General features: G+C 41.4%; 3 protein-coding genes across 4 annotated transcripts in view; 1 reads left to right on the forward strand and 2 right to left on the reverse strand.

Moving 5' to 3' along the window:
* The window catches only part of LOC117150687 (protein split ends), an 82,394-nt gene extending 72,786 nt beyond the window's left edge, over positions 1-9,608 (reverse strand). Inside the window, exon 1 of the mRNA XM_033317733.1 lies at positions 7,541-9,608. Coding sequence (XP_033173624.1) covers positions 7,541-8,542 — 1,002 coding nt within the window. The 5' untranslated portion in view covers positions 8,543-9,608. The remainder of the gene's footprint in view (positions 1-7,540) is intronic.
* Positions 9,609-10,771: 1,163 nt separating this feature from the next.
* On the forward strand, positions 10,772-12,214 carry LOC117139689 (protein FAM151B). The gene is made up of 4 exons (XM_033302190.1): positions 10,772-10,862; positions 10,982-11,197; positions 11,263-11,504; positions 11,567-12,214. Exons 2-4 carry the CDS (start codon positions 11,104-11,106, stop codon positions 12,131-12,133), a joined length of 903 nt encoding a protein of 300 aa, XP_033158081.1. The 5' UTR covers positions 10,772-10,862; positions 10,982-11,103; the 3' UTR covers positions 12,134-12,214.
* LOC117139680 (protein peste) lies at positions 12,210-19,626 on the reverse strand. Of its 2 annotated transcripts, XM_033302166.1 has the most exons (5): positions 19,276-19,626; positions 16,819-17,080; positions 14,670-14,978; positions 13,822-14,606; positions 13,306-13,756 (listed from the first exon to the last, which is right to left on the reverse strand). In XM_033302166.1, exons 2-5 carry the CDS (start codon positions 16,939-16,941, stop codon positions 13,306-13,308), a joined length of 1,668 nt encoding a protein of 555 aa, XP_033158057.1. In that variant the 5' UTR covers positions 16,942-17,080; positions 19,276-19,626. The 2 variants fall into 2 exon arrangements, with proteins under 2 accessions (XP_033158065.1, XP_033158057.1); XM_033302174.1 differs by lacking the exon at positions 19,276-19,626 and having other exon boundaries at positions 12,210-13,756; positions 16,819-16,941.
* Positions 19,627-19,634: the final 8 nt, after the last annotated feature.

Below are 19,634 nucleotides of genomic sequence, written 5' to 3' on the forward strand. Positions count from 1 at the left end.
GCTAGAAAAAACTGCAGCCAAATTAAGGTAATATTTTCCTAACAAGCTGATTACACAAATTGATTACAGTCCCTTTTTCATTAATGATCGTTTTATCGAACGTTTTCAATGTCAATATCAAACTGCCCGAATCAAACTTTGTGTTTATAAAGTGTATGAGCGACGTCATCGCTGTTGTTATTGTAGTTACTCCTGGTGGGGCTGTTGTTGCTATTGCGGTTTGTTGCATTTTGTGGTGAATCGAATTGGAAGGAAAACCGAGGGGGGAGGGCTTAGGGGGTGGCAGCAACAACATTGCGGCACTCACTATGCAAATGCTTCTGCCAGCGTACGTGTATATTTGCATTGCATTGGTGTGACAACAATATCATTTACAACAAGTCGAGGTGCTCGCTGGAAAATCATGGGGTGGTGGATGGGTGGGTGGGTGTTCGGCAGGTAAGGAAAATTGCGCTTGGGGTCCGTTCGTCTACAGTTTGTTGTTGTTGTTGTTGCTTTCTGCCGCCATGTCGCGCGAAATTTGCGATTGACGTTGACTATACCGGAAATACCAAATTAAAATAAACCACATATTTTCATTTTTAAAGGCATTATTTTAACTTTTTAAATAGATTTTTCCTTACAATATGGCTTTTAAATTAATTAAAATATGTTTTTTTTTTTTTTGGTACGATAGAGTATTTATTTAGTATTTAGTTCTTATCTCTTTTGGACATCATTTAACTTTTAGTTAATAGACTTTGTTTTCAGTGCACTGTGGTTATTGCCGGCTGGCGTTGCTTCTATTATTTTTGCTGCTGCCCAATGTTCACTCATGCGCACTTACAAGCCGCCTGCAACAGTGACAGCAACAACAAAACAAAAACAACGGCAACATCTGCAACAATCACAACAACACGAGACCCCGCAGCAACAACTACAACAACAATGACATTTAAACGTCTAGAATTTCGCGTAGCGCTCAACACGAGTAGCCGTTGAAATTCAAAACGAAAAAATTAAAAAAAAAAAAAAAAAAACAGCTCGACAATTGTTATAGAATTTTTCGTTGATTCTGTCGTCATCGCACATCGCGTGTGAAAGTTTTGAGGCAGCGGAAAAGCGGGGATAAAGATTAAGATGTAAGCCGGCTGAAAACGAGACAGGTGAGGGGGGAAAATGGGGGTGGAAAATGGGGCTGGGAAATCAAGAGGCTAGATCATGCATCATCATTATCAGACTGCCCCATAAAACGAATGTCAAGTTTTGAATTACCACAGCCGTCAATCAAAAAATTACAATTGTGGCGATTAAGTTTCCATGTGTGGATTGGCATAAACCAATTGGAGGGCAAAAGATATCAAATTAATTATTTGGCCAATCATTCACTGATTTCGTTCTCATTTTTCGCCATGATTATGAAAAACTTGGCGAACAATTGGATTTTTTGAAGGGGAATTATCATAGCGTGGGAATTAGAAGCCTATTTAAATAGAGCGTTCTTTTATGGATTATTTTAAGATATTTCAGATCATTAAATAGTTTACAAAGCTCGATTACAAAAAAGATAAACAGTGAAAAACAATTCAAAAATTAAAAAAAATGTTTATACGCAGTCCTCTTGGAAAATTTTTTTTGAATACATCTGTAGAAAGTTGGCATCTTATCGCCCACATCGCATTTGTATTGAAAACATGGCAAACAAATTTATTTCTCTCTTTTTTTTTCTATAGTGTGACATTTTTGCAATTTGCAAAAATTGTCAAAATAATAACGATCCAAGCGGCTATTATTAAGAAAATGTGAATTGGCCTGGGCTGCTCAATTAGCGTTGATTGTTAGTAGAGAAAAGAAAAACACTCGGCGAGGGGAGACGAATAAAATAGATATGGAAGTGGAGTGGAGTGAAGGGGGTTTGAAGACCGTTAAGCAAATAGGAAGGAAGCAAACAAGTTCAAGACCCAGAACCAAGACAGACCAGACTACCAGATACCCCCACCACTTTACCTTTCCTATTTTTTTCTTTTTTTTTTTGCAAGCCGAACCAGTGAAGCAAGTCGTCATTGCCAGTCACCGGTGCCAGGTGTAAACTATATAGCCATAGCCCCTCATTTTCGCAGCACAGCAAAATAGTATTATATATTAGAACGAACATATATTAAGTTCAACAGTCTATAAAACCACGTTCTGTATGCAGCATGTTATGTATTTAAAAAAGGGTGCAATTGTTAGAAGTTGTAATTTTTGTAAGTTTTCAGTTGAAATCACAATGATCTTTCTTTAGGTGCATCATACCCCACTTCGTTTTCCACGACGGAAACGCTGGACAAGCGGCCGAGGAAAGATGGGAAATGACACTAGGAAATCGCGGGTAAACAATGCGCCACAACAACAAAATGCTGCCCCCCAAAGCCCCAAGATATCAGATAAGTTAAAGCCAGAGACTGGGAGAAAAAAAAGACGGCGGGTTACCGATTTAATCGCCATGCAAATTTTGTCACGTCTGCCAGAGAATAAGACGCTTAGACGTGGGTTAATGCTGACCCCCGGTCTAGATAACTGGATAATTGAGCAGAGCAGAGGGAACTGCACCAGGGTATGGGGAACTCCAAGAGGCAGAGTGGGTAGATTACGAATATGGCAACTGATATTGGTATATATTCTGGATCCGGAGGCAAAAACCACCTGATAAGAAAACCCGCCCAGTCAAGGCGACCTCGTTTTTGTTCGAAATTATCAGCTACGATTGACGATTCAAATGGCAAATGAAATGTTTCTAATATAGTATAAGTGAATATTACAACAAAAACATTTGCCTAGGAATTAGCAAGTGCACAACAACAATTAACAATGGGAACGAGATCAATGCGAGGTCAATGGCTGGTTGGAAAAATGCGTAGGATTCATAAAAAAAAAAATAATTCATAAACAAAATAATAAAAAAAATGCAATCATTTATTAACTGAAAGTTTAAATATATGTAAGGTAATGAGACACTATTTTTAATTTTTTATCGATTATCACTTTTAATATATATAAACATATTTCATTAGTACTAAAAATATATTTTAATAGTGCTCAAAATTTAAAACACTGAAAAATATTTACATAACAATTTACACCTATTCAACTCGCATTTATTCCCAATTTCTCACCTAATTTTTTGTTGTATGCCCAGCAAATATAAATTGTTTAAACACGTTTGAGCTATTTAAATATTTTCACTCATTTTTGCTCCTTAGACTGGCAGCAAATAAACACGCAAAGCCACCAAAACAGTAACAAAATCGAACGATCAATTTTAATGTGTGAGCTTTAATTAAAATAAACACGAGAATGATTTTTAAACATTTGCTAAGTGAATAGAGATACTGAAAGTGCACGGGAGGGGGGAGAGGGGCTAGGGAAGCGATCTCGAGACGGGTCTAGAAATCAGGTTGTTGGGTGGCATGGGTTAAGGGAAGCCGGCGGAAGGGGACGTTCTTAGCCCACCAACGGCACTGCAATAACAAGCAACGACGACGTCAGCCCATTTAGATGTAAGATCAGCGATAGACGACGCACAGGCGACGGTTGGCTATAAGAAAGAAGACTTAAGAGCGGGCAGACACCTGTTCCAGGCACCCAAAACGACAACAACTGCACGTTAAACAACCAAGGCAACAACTTTAGCAACAACAACAACAAGGAGCTGGAGAACGGCGCCGATAAGTGTATGCAAAAAAGTAAAACGATGTACGGAGCAGAGAATACACCTTCCCCACTAACGAATCTACACTGTACCCCCAACTCCCCCCTCCCCCCTGCGAACATCCACCCCGTTTTAAAATCGCAACTAGAAGGCCGCACCTCCTGCAATATGGTAACAATTCTACAGTGGTCTTTGGCAAATCAAATCTAAAAAAAAATATTTATTTAAATGTTTGAAAATTAGCAACTACAATGTGATATGAATATATCCAACTAAAAATATTTTTACTACTTTTTATTTAAATTTTTTCTAATTTCGAAGAGTCCTTTTTGAACAATATGCCTGCCGCAACAACCACTGTATTGTTTTTCTGCGCTCGCCTTGTCGTGTGTCTTAAGTTTTTGCTAATAATAATATAGAAAAAAAAAAGAAAACAACACATATAACGAAAGAAAAACAGCAAGAAGAGCACAAGAGATCAACAGAGCGAAAGAACAAGCGAACATCACATGACAAGTTGGGTGGGTTGGGAAAAGTTCGGTCTGGAGATCTGCCCACAGTGCAATCTGTTCGCAGCAGAGGAGAGGGGGGACAGAGGGCTGTCCGGCTGGGGGGCATTGAAAGAGATCGCTCTTTGCTTATCGCGCTTATCAAATCGCCAACTGACAGCTGGCAGGGAAAGAGAGGAAAAGAGCAAAGAGGGGAAGGGGAGCTGAGACGCAGAGGAGTGGAAAATGTGAAAAGCCTGCGGGGTAATATATTGTTTAGCGAGTAAGATAGGACAGATCCATCTGGCTAAGTCGCTGCTCCATGCTGGATTTTATTTAAGATGCAATTAGTTGAGATCATCTGATTAGCAGGAACTTACATGCTTCGAATTAATTTTTAAATCAATATAAAAGTCTCAGCTCTGACAATTTGAGATCAAATGGTGCGCATATATTTTTTTTTTGATTATAATAACCCAATGATCTCATGATTAATTATATAAATGACACCTATCTAATCTTGCATAATCAATTCAATCCAGATTTTTCCATTTTTCATCGCGCATTCTCCACGATTTGTCAATTAGCGAATGACATAAGAGACAAATCCGCTTGGAATTCCAATTTCCAAACGGCTACAAATTAGGTGAATTTTATTCCAATTCCAATGATGGCCCCACATGGCGTATGCGCGATCATAAAATATTTATACGCCTCGTAAAACTGAGCCAGCGACATGTTCACATTAACTTAGACCTCTTCTTATCAATAGCCAACTCAAAATAATCTTAGGCTAGATGATGGAAAAATAAACGAAAACCCTGACTCGATTTGGTTTTTGCAAAAACGTGGCCAACAGAGCACAAACCTTATCACCAATGGGCGCAAAAAAAAACCATTGATAAGCCCACTTTAAAAAAAAAATACTAGGAGCTTTTTCTCCCAAATTTTGTAATTTCTTTCTGGTCGCTGCAGAAACGTGCTGTCAAACGAAATCCATTGACAACCAGAAAAACACGATGAATGACAACGGCCAATGGAAAAAGTTGAATACGAAAGATTAGCATAAATTTGAAAATTTTATGAGCGATAAGCGAGCGCGACACGAAACCCAAAAATCAAAGCACAAAAATAACAAAACAGTTACGAATATACAAACAAATAACATAAACCTGTTGGCGCCGCATCAACAAACAAAGCTTGATTTCAAAAGTTAATATTCCAAAAAATTTGCGAGTCGCAATTTAAATTCTTGAACTCCTATGACAAAGTCCAAAATGGTAGAGCAGCGAAAGTAGATAGATTATAGACGCCTAAAAAGGTGAGAAAAACATAGAAATATATATTCAAAAATACAACTTAAGGTAAATAAGAAAATATCTTCATTTTTTGGAACCTTTAAAGTGCGTATGTTTCACGTCTTGATAGCAAAATCACATTGTAAGGTTATATTTATTATTATTTTTTTTTTTTCAAAAGCAAACATTCTGTTCTGTTCTTTTATATAATCCCCCCATTGAGTTCCTCATCTTGGTGCGCCACAAATATATGCCGCAAGCCGTTTGTTTTGTTATTTTTGCGACTTTGACTTCAGTTTCCACCTAACAAACCCCGACCCGCTCGCTCTCGTTCCCGCTGCAGGGAATCCATGGCGATCCAATACGATCCGATTGGATTCCCGACTCTGCCAGACGGAAAACACATCCACATCCCATAACGAGACGAGGGCCCAGACCAATACTAAAAAGCCCGATCAAAAACCAAAACCGAGACCAAAACGAATACCCCGAGCAAAGTACAGAGACTTCGCAGCAGACAATGTTGGCAACCGGTTTGCGATTTATTTTTGTTGCTACCCCCTTCGCCCAGCGCACCTCCCCTTCACCCTCCCCTCTACCCAACCACCCTCTCTTATCAGGCCATCCCGCTCGCACTGGCTCATTATTATTATTTGCTGAATATTTAACATTGAAGCTGGTCAAAGCGGATTTTCATGGCACACACACACAAACACACACACCAGTTTGAGCGCAGAAAAAAAACATATATACAAAAATAACAGAACAGAAGGTTTAGAAGTCTGAGATACTCTTGAGTGCGAAAAAGGACTAAAAAGATGGGATTGGAAACTATAAGATACATTTTGTTAGGGTAGAGATACTTCTTAGCCCAAATTTAAGGGAATTTAGATGGATATTTTGGCATAAGTCACAAAAATATACACAACTTTTGATCAATTCATGGTATTGTTTTTGGTTAGGGTTCTTTTACAGTTGGATTCCAGGCTTCCACTGATTGTGGAATACCCTACAGGGTATCTTTCGCACTGCGACTTGAAAATCGAAAGCCTTTTGTCCGCAGGCTTCAAAAAAAGGCGCAGACGAGACGGGGCGCAAATAAATTGAGTGGAAAGCTAAAAATAAGCTCCATTCCGATTCGCTGGCAGCGCTGCCGCGGCGGCAAACATTCAGAAATGCGGCAGACGCTTTGGCAACCGCAAAATGCAGCGGCAGCTACAACAAACCATTTAAACAACAACAAACATATAAAAAAATAACAAAAAAAAATGAGAAAAAATAAGAGACAAAAATTCAGCAGCGGAAAAATGTATTATTTATTGTGTTTTTTTTGCGGGGAAATATTTTGCGAGCGCTGTTTAAGCATAAAATTAAGTAGTTTAAATAAATAATCACAAAAAATGGCCTAGCCGAATAAAAAAATGTTTTACACCCCGGCCACGAAAGCAGCGCCATAAATTGCAGCTGCATTGAAATTATAATTATTATGAATTCATTATAAATGGCCAGCGGTGAAATTTGTTTTTATATTTTTATATATATAAAATAATTCTTCTCTTTTTTTATTTTTGCACTACTCTGTGCATTTTGCGCTTTTTATGTCTCTTTTTAACGGCAGCAAACACAAAGTGTCGTTAAAGAAGATCGAATCGAATGTGAATGGAAGTCCACCAAATATGGAGCCGCAGTAGCCGCCGCTGAAATTTTTGTGATATTTGTATCGCATTTGTGGCTGCCGCGTGGGGCGTTCGTTCTTATGCATAATTAATATTAAGATCAGGGCTGTGGATACAAGTGGAGCTCATGGAAAAGGTGGGGCGGGGGAGCAATAATAATTGAGCGAACGAAGGGCGGGCTGATTATCGAGTTAATAATAATCGCATGCGTTCTGGGAAATTGTTGACCTGCCCAAGAAGGTGCACATTATGTATCCAATAATAACACTTGTCCAATGAAGCTAATTTTATACGCTTAGCATGAAAATAGGGAGATAAAAAAGCTTAACTAATAACTTAGAGAATAGTAACTAGTAACTGTTTTTATAGAATTCAATTTAAAATCCTCTTATATTAAACCCAACGCACCTTTCTTTTCTTGTGCTCCAATTCGCGCTGCGCCTTGTGCATCTCCTTGAGCTCCACCTCCTTCAATTGATCGAGGATGATCTGGTACTTCTCGCGATTTTCCACATCGAGCGCCACATGAAGATAGTCGTGCCAGTTGCGCGAATCGAAGCCCCAGTGGCAGGTGTGATTCTCGAACTTGCGATGCACATGACCCACGAATTTCTGTGGCGAGAACCAGCCGTCGCACTCCAGGCACTTGATGCAGGTCGGTTTCTGGTAGGAGTACATGTCCGGCGTGCAGATGCCCTCGCATTTGCCAAAGCACTTGTGATACACGTGGAAGCTGAGTGCACCCTTGGCCAAACTCTCGATGGGCACATAGCTATTCCGGTCGGAGCGATGGAGCAGGGCGGCACAGAGTCGCTCCGCATCGGTACGGGTGATCAGGCCACTGGCCTTGACATCGGATGGCAGGATCTTGGCGGCCTTGAACTCCACCAGCTGATCGTGCGTGCACTGCGAGCAGTAGATGCCCAGCTCATCGAAGATCCTGTTGATCTGCTCCAGCGAGAAGTCGTTGAGAACGTTGTTGAGGAACTGTGGCAGGCACAGTCTCATCTCGCCGCCCACGGAGAAGCATCCAATGGTCTTGCCCTCCAGTTTCGTCTCGTACAACTCCCCGCATCCCGCATCCGCTACCGATAAAATCGGCTGAGATAGTTCACGGGGGGGCGTGGCTGGCGAATATATCTGTGGCGGCGTGCCCCTCGTCGAGCATTCGTGATGATGCAGATCCTGCGGCTCCGGCGAACTGAGTATTTCCTTTTTGATCAGCGCAACAACTGGCGGAGATGCTTGGCACTTGCCATTGAGGCCAGGACTCTCGCTCCTGCCATTGGTGACTATGTCGAGGACACCGGCGGTGGTGAGGGCGTGTCCTGGTCCCTGGAGCGATTTGGTGGCACTCGTCTGGTATTTCTTCAAGACGGTGCTAATCATGGGCGTCACGTATTCGGTCATTTTTGGGCAATACTTCAAATAACCAGATGTGGATACTACTAGTAATCCATTTTCACCATATTCCCGATTGTGACCCTTTTCGACTTTTAACAAAAATTGCGCTGTTTATCTATATTCTTTACAACTCTTTATTTAGTGATAGGATTACGACGATTGGGATCCATAATATTGATTACTTTAAAGTTTCGATTTGTTTACTTGCACTTCACTTAACAATTTGGCACATTCGTTGATTGGTTTCTGTTTGGTTTTGTCAGCTAGTTTAACTAATTTTGTTGCATTTGCATTTTGCCGACGGCAAAATCAGCTCGCACACTCGCACCGCCACACAGGATTCCAATTTCTCGTACTTTCACAATTTTGTCGCGTGTTTCGAATATTTCGATATTATTTCAGTCGTATTTTTAGAAGGAAATATATATAATCGGGCCGGCTTTTGTCGGCCGTGTAAAACTTGTGCGCACTTTTCCTACTATTCCAATTCCTCTGCCCTGCACTTATTAAATTTTCGCCATAAATTAATTCCCCTTCGGCGCAATTTCTTAAGTTGAATTTTTGTATTTCATTTCGTATATCTCAATTTCTGAACTTTTTTATCTTTGCGCTACACAGACGACGGACGCACACACACACACACAAGCACGCACGCACACGGGGACACACGCACACACGCGACGAAGGCCGGCAGACAGAGACGGAGCGGAAAGCACGACACAGACGATGGGCGAGAGAGAAAGAGAGAGGGTGAACAAAAACAAACGCCGCCTGACAAATTCTTTTATTGTGTCGCTGTTGTTGTTGCTATTATCGTTGCTGTTGCTGCCGCAGTTGTTGTTGCACTATTTATAAATCTTTTTTGCGCTTGCAAATTATTTTTGCACTCGTTATTGAATATTTATTTGCATTCAGCCTGGCTGGGCCCCTCTCTTCGCAATATATATATACATATATTTCCAATTTTTTTTTTCGCAAGCGTCGCACGTGCGAGCTTTTTCCCCGATATTTATATTCGCCACTCACACACACGCGCACCGAGAGCGACACGTCCGAACGGTTCGAGAGCCGTTAAATTTTCGAACGAAAACTGAGTGTCGGTGGTGTAGTGTGGCCAGTTCTTCTGGCGCCCGTTACGTTGAAATTTGTGCTCTCGCGTATTGGCCGCATTTCTTGCTTACCGCCGCATGGTCACTCTCTTTGCACCGCTCTCTTAAGTTTTCTCTTCTGTTGCTGTTGCTCCTTTAACAGAAATGTTAAAATGCAACGCTTTTCTTACAGAGGCCGCGGTTTAAACTTATTTAAATAACATTTTATCTTTTAATAAGCAAATCAATGTAAATCAAATTCTTAAGACACCAGTAGCTATATCTTATTTAATGAAATATATGATTTTACAAGATGAATGAATGGTAATAATTTCCCAAAAAAAATTTTTTATTCTTATTAATGTACCAACTAGTTTATTTAGCATATTTAAGAAAAGGTTTCCCGCGAGCTCAGCGAATAACGTGACCACTTAAAAGATTAGATTTTGGGATATGCGGATAGATTGTCACGACCAATTTACAATGCTTAATCAAAGTTTAATCAAATCAGCAAATGCTATCGATAAGCAAAACTTAAAAATTGCCATTTAGTTCGTTTCTAACCGTGGCGGTCCCAAGTTCTTGATCAAGTGCACTTAAACCTATAGAAAAATGGACTCAAGGCTTAGCTTTCTGCTTACAACGCTACTATTTGGTAATTCGGATTTTTGCATTTTTCAAAATTATTATAATTTTTTAAATTTTTTAATATCGCTTGTAAACATTATGATCTAGTTTAGTTTTGACATACTTTTTAAAAAACTAACAGGTATGTGATAGTCGATGCTCTAGTACTCAATTAAAACATTTAATCTGACGAGTGTGTTGGGAAATATTACTTGATAATACATTTACACAATCGTAAAAAAGGGGGTAAAACGTAAAATAGCAAACTTTGTTGTTTTTTGACAATAAGTTGTAATATAAACTCTGAGAGCGAGGGTATATGAGCGTCGGTCTCTTGAAGTTAACCACATTTCTCGCCGTTCTCACTTCACTTCTGCTCTCTGCGCTTGCGCCATTGCACCGCTGACAGATTGAAGAGAATTATTGATGTGCAGTTGCATTGCAGCATTCGGCGAAAGTGGAAGAAGGGCACAACGCGCTTTGCATTCCATAAAAATCGCATAACAAAGGGAGTTAATAAAAGTCCATTCGCGCACACATACATGCCCATTGCGAAGTAAACAAACTCACATTGGATTGGATCGCCTGTGTTAGCGTATCAATTCTCGCTGGTAGGGTGGTTAGGAAGGCAAATGGGCTTATCTACGCGTATCTGCCATATTATGCCCTCTGTGCGTCCCATTGTCCAATTATGGAATATTAATGCCGTCTATTTCTCGTCCACTCGCAGTGCTCGTGGCCAAAATCAATGGGTCTGCACTGAACGCCAGCAATTATCAGTACCAAGTGGTGGCCGAGCAGAGAGCGCCAGACGATTCCCAGATCGAATATATATTCCTCCAACAGTCGGATATGATGAAGGTATGGGGCACAAATCTCACTGCCATTACCTGGGCCCATGCCGTCAACAGCCAGCAATTGCTGGACGAGGTCCTAACCGAAACCAGTAAGATCATTGGCCAAATATGCGTGTGTAACCAAATTATCAATGGTATCATTTCCCTGCCAAAGGTGGCATTGACTTCATCGAAGCGGACATTGTGCTGGGCAAACTGAATGGCGATGGCGAGGACATGCCCATAATGGCCCATCCGCCGGCCAATGTCTCTGATCTTACGCTGGCGGATTTTCTCTACCAGATCATTAATTTCAACCGGGATCATGAGGACCAAAAAAAGGGTGTTAAGCTCGACTTCAAGTCGATCGAGGTGTTCGAGGGTTCCCTGGACATTCTGGATGTGAATATTCCGAACGTAGGTTTGGTCATCGAATCCAGGATATCGGAGCCAACAATAACAATACCTCTGTGTTTCAGCCTACCACGTATCCTGTGTGGATAAACGCCGATATTCTAAGTGGTCCCGTGGAACAGAATAGGACCGTGCCCGTTGATGCGGACCGATTTTTCGCCGGCTGTATGCGCTACAAACAGGCAGTGCTCTCCATCGGCTGGACAACTAACTGGGGAGCCGACTTCCGGGATGGCGAGTACACGCAGCAGCAGTGCGATGACATGCTGGAAACGCTGAGCGGGAACAATGTCCTATCCACTGGCCAGGCCATAACCTTTCCCGTGCGCGCTGGCATTGCCGCCAATAGCGAGGAGCAACTGCATCGACTGGTGGCCGCGGTAAATGAGACAAACGAGAGCACCCTGACCATCTGGTCGTCTGCCGGTGACTATGTGGATGTGGATAAGTTGCGAAAGCTGATCTTCAGCTTCGGGTTGGACAGAGTCTATCTGGATGTGCAGGAGGAGCTGGCCTCACAATTGAACCTGGACAATCCCGGCAACGGAGCCAGCACCTTCAAATCCCTGTTTGGCTTCAGTTTCGTGAGCCTTTGTTTTTGGGCGCTGTCTAGCTGGATGCAGCAGTTATAATATACGTAAATAATATAAGTACGGTAATCAGAGCAATTTTTATACAACTTCCAGAAAACACCATTAAAACTTATACTTTTATGTGTTGACAGTTTTATTTTCGTTTAGGTGGAATTATTGGAAATCGCCTTGGATGACGCGTCATCTTATATAAAAAAGATGAATTTTAAAACACATTTAATTATTCAAGTGTATTGTGTGGATTTAAAGAAACTTATTTAGGGGAATATGTTTTTCAAGGCAAAGACAAATAAAAAGTTTAATAGTAACAAATGTATAAATGGATTGGATTTTCAATTCAAAATTATATGAAGATATGTTTGAAAATTTCTTTTTCAGGGTCTCCATACGTAATTTTAGTAACTACTGCCATTTTCAGAAAGTCCCTCGTTGATCACTTGATTTTAATCATTTTTTCTATTCATTTATCTTAAGGAATTTTTGGAAATATTTCCGGGGTTCACAGCTGTGCTTTATAATCTAGGCATTTAGATCTTACACTGATCGACATTTGTACATAGGATATGCGTTATCTTTGCAGTGCTAGCGTTATTTGTACAAGACTTAAAACAACAACTTTAAATTTTTAGTTTTTCGGCCTACCTATGTAAATGAGCAACAATTCTCGCTACCTATGTTCTCTGTTCAATATTATTTCTTTATAACTTCAGATCAATCTGGATGAAAACCTTAAATATCGCTATACAAAAGTTATGAATTATAATATAAATATAAATACTTTGGGCATGCGCAGTTTTAACTTCAAGAATTAAGGAAAATGAGTAATGGGGCGCTCTACGCGAGTCGCTCTATATACAATTTAGTTTATCCTACTACAATAGTTAATGACTTTTTGCTTGCGTTTTCTGCTGTTATTTGGCACTAAAATAAATAATCTTATAAATCTCTCTCGCTGTCCGCAAAGCGTGCAGATGTGTTGAGGGAACTCCTTATGCGATTGGCGCGTGCGTGGTTGGTAATGTGGTGGTAATGTGACGTGAATTGGAACGACATCCTCGATGAGCAACTGGGTCCAGCCTCTTAGAGCCTGGCTAAGGCAGAATGGTTTCATCACGTTGTTCTAAGCTATTTTAAGCTACGGCGACGTAAATGAGTCTTAGGCAGATGATCGTTGGCGGCACCGTCAGAATGGTTTGATGCCAACGCATGTATTATCTAACTACAACATCGGGCGAGGCCTCGCTGATCAGACGCTCCCTGTGCATGCTTTCCATGGTACCATTCTCCTGTCTTATGCCAGAATCGCGATTATAGTCTAGCAGGCGCACTCCCACACGCTCGTTGCCCGATGAACTAATGTTGTTCCGGAATAGTTGGGACACCGGCGCTGTGGCTGCCGTCGAATTTACACCAAATGCGTTCAGTGGACGCAGGACACTGGCCTTTGCCTTTGGATCGCTGTGACAGAAGTGCGTCACTTGTCGCGTCGGGTACCAGCAGGTGCATATGAGACCGCCCGCCAAGAGTATGCCGGTTACGATCTGTCCCAGCAGGACAATTAGCGGAACAAGCGCAATGTCTGCGGCAATTTCCTCTGACACGCGTACGCGCTCCTCGCACCACATCATGGGTATCATGACCGTCGGGACATTCTCATACAAGCTGAAGGAAAATGAAAATTTTAGTTCATGTAAAGAAAGGGCTTATGTAAAGGTCAAGATACTTACGAAATACCCGGAATTGGCTCCATGTAGTAGTTGGCCTGAAAGCCACCACCCACGTCCATTGGCACGCCCGCATTGGGCTCCAGGGTCATGAAGAACTCGTGCTTCTCGCGTTCTGGTCGCAAACCCTCGATGGCCTCCAGATAGCTTGGATCCGCCATGTAGAAGTGTGGGAAGGACATGTAGACGGATGCGTTCATGGAGCAGGGTCCGATATTGATGACCCCGCTGGGCATACACTTTCCATTGACGCAATAGCAACTGGTATCCGGATACAGAGTGCCATTGTCCACAGCGTGCCGGGTGCCACTGAATTTGTAGGCGGTCACGCCGTGCACGGTCACAGTTTCCACGTAGTCCAGTGGTATAGCACGGCACATCTTGGGCATGTACATGTAGACGGTGTCTTTGGTGCCAAGGTTGGGCGGAAAGAATTCGCCCATCGAGCCGTGCACCTGCCCGCAGGTGCCCTCAAAGGCTCCAGTATGCGTCAAATTATTCCACGTATGAATCTGACCCATTTTCGCTATATCATCGGCTCCTGTGAACATGTTGATACCACCATCGAACTCGGAACTGCCATTTCGTGGGTAATGGTAGCCTACACGTTTAAAGGGAACATCCTGAGGGCTGAACAGCTTGCCCACGCTTATGAATGGATGCTCGTAGCCCGTGAAAAGCATTTCATCAACGGTTCTCGTAGTGGTCACTCTCTGTCCATACAATTTATTGGCCAAGTTAATGGCACCTCTGGCAAAGTAATTGTCGGCCGCACGTCTAGCAGCAGACTGTTTAAAAATAATTAAGATGTAAATAGAATTCATTGAAATTGAGAGATTCTGGGAACTTACGTGCGCTACGCTGTTGACCGTAGTCACTTTATCCCATAAACTTCCATTGCTGCCGGCAGCATCAAAGTAGAACCAGGACTTTTTGCGAAATGATACGGAGGCGTTATGATTGTGCCATTCGATGTCCACCTTGTCGGGTTTCTCTCGAAACCGATAGGGGCCCAGTTGCTCAAAGTGGGGCTTCTTACTCGAGCCCACATAGAAGTCCTCTGGATTCGTCCAGTTAAATAGATAGATATCGAAGTCCAAAGGCAACGGCGACACCTTCCAGCCCTCGAAGGATCGTGAATTGGGGCTCAGGGCCATTTCCTATTATAATGAAAAGTTGTTATTGAAATATACAATGATCAATAAATACAATGATAATCGATTTACATAATAAGCTGGCTATAATTGAGGATAACTGGTTGCTAAATTGGCGCAGCAATTAAACATCGAATTCGTTGATGAAAAATGGCGCATCGAGTATGCGACCAATGTGCATATGGGTGAACCGATCAAAGTTCACGAATGATCTGTGCAATTGGTACCTATTGGAGCTTCCATAATTGACGCGCAATGTGCACAATGTACTCATAGTATTGTGCATATTGAAAGTGCCATGTACATAGGCACTATTTTGCATAAAACTAATAGTGATAGAGTGACGCTTGAAATGCACTTTCTCGCTACATTGTAGGGCTCTATCTCCGCGAAATTGCAGGTGCTATGGTGCGATTACATGGGTTTGGTGGATTGCTCTTATCAGCCATCAATCATTGTAAGCCAGAACGATAGACATAATAACGATCGTCTAGATCGCAGACCACTGGCCACCATTTTGTATGGCCCAGGGCCTTATAATCTATATAATTGGAACTGCGACTGAGCTACAGGAAATGACTAAACTGATAAAATGGCAAAGGTTTGAATTAGGTTCTAAGCAGTTTCGACCATGTTCGCCATAAGCCCTGTAAAATCCTAATGGATTACACATGTCTGCCGGATTGCGTATCGAAGTGGAGCACAGGTGTTCGGTCAGGGTCATCGGACGTGCAAAAGTGCGGTTACATGCACATGCCGGTTCTGGATGGTTATAGCCGTTTATGAGCGATTTTTTGCCATATATGTAGGTATTGGAACTGAAGAGCGTTGTCTAATCGAACATGGCTATCGCAAAATGGGTTATTTTTCAGGTTTTGTCCAAGATAAGATAGCGAGAAACCCATTGCAATTTCGCGGCCGCAACTCCAACACTTCGGATGGTATTTCCGCCGACCCAGAGCCAAAAAAACATTAAAGGGGAACACATTTTGATGTTGGATTATTGACCCCGCATTGAAACCCGTGATTCACATTGACAGGTGTGCCCTTTTCTTTTTTGATAAAGCCAATTAATCACTTACTATATTTAGTACCCATCGCCAACAGGATTCACGATCGAAACTTTCATGAGTCAAAAAAAACACCTGGCTAACCAAAATATTATCAATTTGATTGATGATTATTTGGAGAATGAAAAAAAAAAAATTACAAAATTCGCCTTAATTTAAAACCTAACATGAGGAGTATCATTCTAAAAAATTTGTGCAAGATTAAATGCTCATTTCAACAAGGTTCCTCGCTATTCGTTCATTGCCATTTAACGATCACAACGATTAAGGAGAACGCTTCGCAATGAGATTTTAACTGCCATGACTAAGCACTCTACATACAGAAAAAAAAACACCAACTATAGCATTAACATGCTAATTAAAGGCACATGCAAATTTTTATGATCTTACATATGCAAGTTTTTTACCCACCCAACAATAGCTTTACAAAATGTACTCTATAAGGGATCATTGCGCCTGTTGTTAGTCCTTATCTTATCTATTGGCTTGGGGTGATTTGGAATTACTCGAACACCTGCACACACTCAATTTTCAGTGTCTGTCTTTGTGTTCGTTTGCTTTAAATCAATGGAAAAAATTGTTGCCTCCCAATCCAAGTGGTATGCAAATGAGTCTCCCAGTTGACCTCTGCACACATTGCCAATTTGCCGGCTTGCGAAACTTAACCCAAAGGTCTGAGAATCCAAGGCAATCAATGTCGATAAGATATGATCGAATCGATTGCAAGTATTGCTACTAATAAATACATATGTATGAAAATCTAGTGGAGTACCAACCTGGCCGCGCATGCGCGTAAACATATCGATCCAGTTGCGGAAGAGGTAAACCCCGCTGGCGATGCAACAGATCCCAAGGAGAACGATGCCCAGTCGGGCACAGTGGCGCGTCCGTGATGTCATCTTGGTGGAGCTGCGCCTGGGTCTTGGTGGCGGTGCTGTAAATTGATGTTCTTTGCTTGCAGGGCGTCTTCCTCGATCGATCTCTTGTTGCGCACTGAGCGTGGAACCCTCGCATCGACTGCGTTCCCGTTATTGGCGTCTACGGAGAGAAAGGCAGAGAGTAAGTGAGCGAGAAATAGAAATGCGGGCTTATCGCTGGCGGAGAGACCACTGTACAGTCCGTCTTATCGCACGCAAACTTTCGGGGGGCCCAGCAGGCTAGCTAGCCGAATTCGATTTCCTGAGGAACGGGAAATCCGGCGGAGAAAGAGAATTGTGAAGAGAACCAGAGAGAGAGGGAGAGAGAGGCGAGAGTGGCGACGCATAAGTGGCGATCACATAGTTTAACTGCGGCGTAATTATACACATTTTGTGTCTAATTGTAATAAAGTTTTTACTTGGCACTGGCCAAACCGCAAACTTAATATGTACATACTTACGTATGTATGACATATGTACTAAAATGAATACCTACAAGTACAAGCATTTGTATGTACATATGTATGTACATGCATAACTAACTGCAAGCTAAGCACAAAATATCAATTTTTGTTAAGCAAATCCTTTTTAAGGGTACTTTTTTTTTGATACAGTTACAGTTTACTAATAAAAATTACATTCAAAATTACAGACTGTACATTAACGAAATAATTGCTTAAATGTTCACATATGTATCAATTGTGGTTTTTTGAGGGTTGTTTTAGGTAAACCGGTCAGAAGGGCTGACTTTAATAAATATAATACTCTTCTCAATACAGGAATTACGTCAGGTGCCAGCAGACCATGAAGTTTGAGTTATCATTCCACGGAATCTATACTCAGACAGTACTGTTTTTGTACCATACATACATATATAGAACACTGATTATCAACGCTTAGTCACTAATATGTCTTTTTTGGCACACTTGCTACCGTTAGCATAGAACCGTTGAAATGTTAAGTCTAGCATGGCCCTGTTAGGCAAACGGTGTGGTTAGTATACTTAGGTCAGTACTAAAACATCAATTTCCCTAGTGATTTTAGCTACAAAATGCAATTTACACCCACTAAATCCTACGTAGCTGATAAGATTTCACTGAGACTATTTGTTTTGTATTTCTAATGGCGATTTCTGACTCTAAAAAAGATATGACACATACATACATATATCACTGTACTACTCCCATTGAATTGAGTTATTTTCGGTTTGCTGACTCCGAAACTTTTTAGCACCAAAGACTCCGAGTATTATTTTCCGTTTGCTGACTCGGAACTTTAATATTTTTTAGCAATGTTTAAAGGTTGGAAAGTCCGTGATTCACTGCATCGGCACATTTCAGCGAGTATTATTTGTTTTGATTCGCGAGTGTGGGACTGGATCGAAAACACGTTTCATACTCCGTATTCCATACCCTGACACAACCATCAAAATCGCAGTGCGCAAGGGCGGGATGTGGGGGCGCTATAGTCAATATTGTTTACACTTCTTGGGGCTGGCTAGCAACCGCTGGCTGAGGCGCTTTTGGCCTTAGCTACGGCCATAACTGTTGATAATTCAACGATTTTTAAATATACATTCATTTAGGTATTTTTATATATATTGTGGCACACACGTACTGCGGCCGATGACTTATTTCTTTTTACTAATGCACACGTAGCGAGGTTAGGAGTAAAACCCGTTTTTGTTGTGTGCTTTTTTGCTTCTTTATCTACAACAAAGCCACCCCACATGCCACGCCCACCCCCCACCAACGCCCGCTCTTGCGCTCTGATTGTTTTGTGGTTTACTACACCAGATTATGAAGCTCACATACCGCCTAATCATTTGTTCATACATCAATCACGCGAATTTCGCACAATTGCGATTTTCCACACTAGCGAACATGAAATATTAACACTCGGTTTATCCTTGAACCTTGAGCGTCACTTCCGCAACCTGTTGACAATGTTTTCTATGTGTTTGCTCATCATGCTTGCCTTATTTGCTCTTTTAGCCTAAAAATAACCAGCAACACAGTGCAATGTGCCAACAAAATATACATATGTATGTATGTACATATGTATGAACATAATTCGTTGCGCGGCTACACTTTTCATACGATTTTATTCACTCGTTTTGCGAATTCATCGCAATGCGTCACAATTTCGGCATGTTAACTTCTTATCCAGAGGAAGTTAATAACTATTATTTGGCTCTTTTTGTGTTTGCTTAAAAAAAAAAATTATCTACTGAAGAAATCAAAAAAGTTGAACTCTCTCGCGCGCTCTTTCTCTCTATCTCCACTGACATTCCTTGTTTTTCATATTTTTTCTTACATTTTCTTGCAGTTGACGTTGTTTATTTGCTTTTCTAACACTTTTTCCACTTGTGAAGTGCTCACGGCACGTGTCTAATTTTTCTTCAAATACTTTTAAATTGAAATCAATTTCAATTGCAGCGACGCGACAGTATAAATATTGTTTAAATAAAAGGCTGTGATCGTTTCTACACTGCTTTTGTGTTGTTTTTGCTTCCACAGCACGCGTCTATTTCTTGCCATTGGCCGTCTCACTTCCACTCGCAGGGTTTCAGGAGGCGGCGACGCACCGTTAATAGTTGATCTCGAAATAACGCGCGCGATCAAGAGCGAACGTGTCAGAGCGGCGCTGCGCCTGCGACTGAATAAGTATTTTCC

The sequence above is a fragment of the Drosophila mauritiana genome, chromosome 2L (genome assembly GCF_004382145.1).
Source record: "Drosophila mauritiana strain mau12 chromosome 2L, ASM438214v1, whole genome shotgun sequence".
Lineage (NCBI taxonomy): Eukaryota > Metazoa > Arthropoda > Insecta > Diptera > Drosophilidae > Drosophila > Drosophila mauritiana.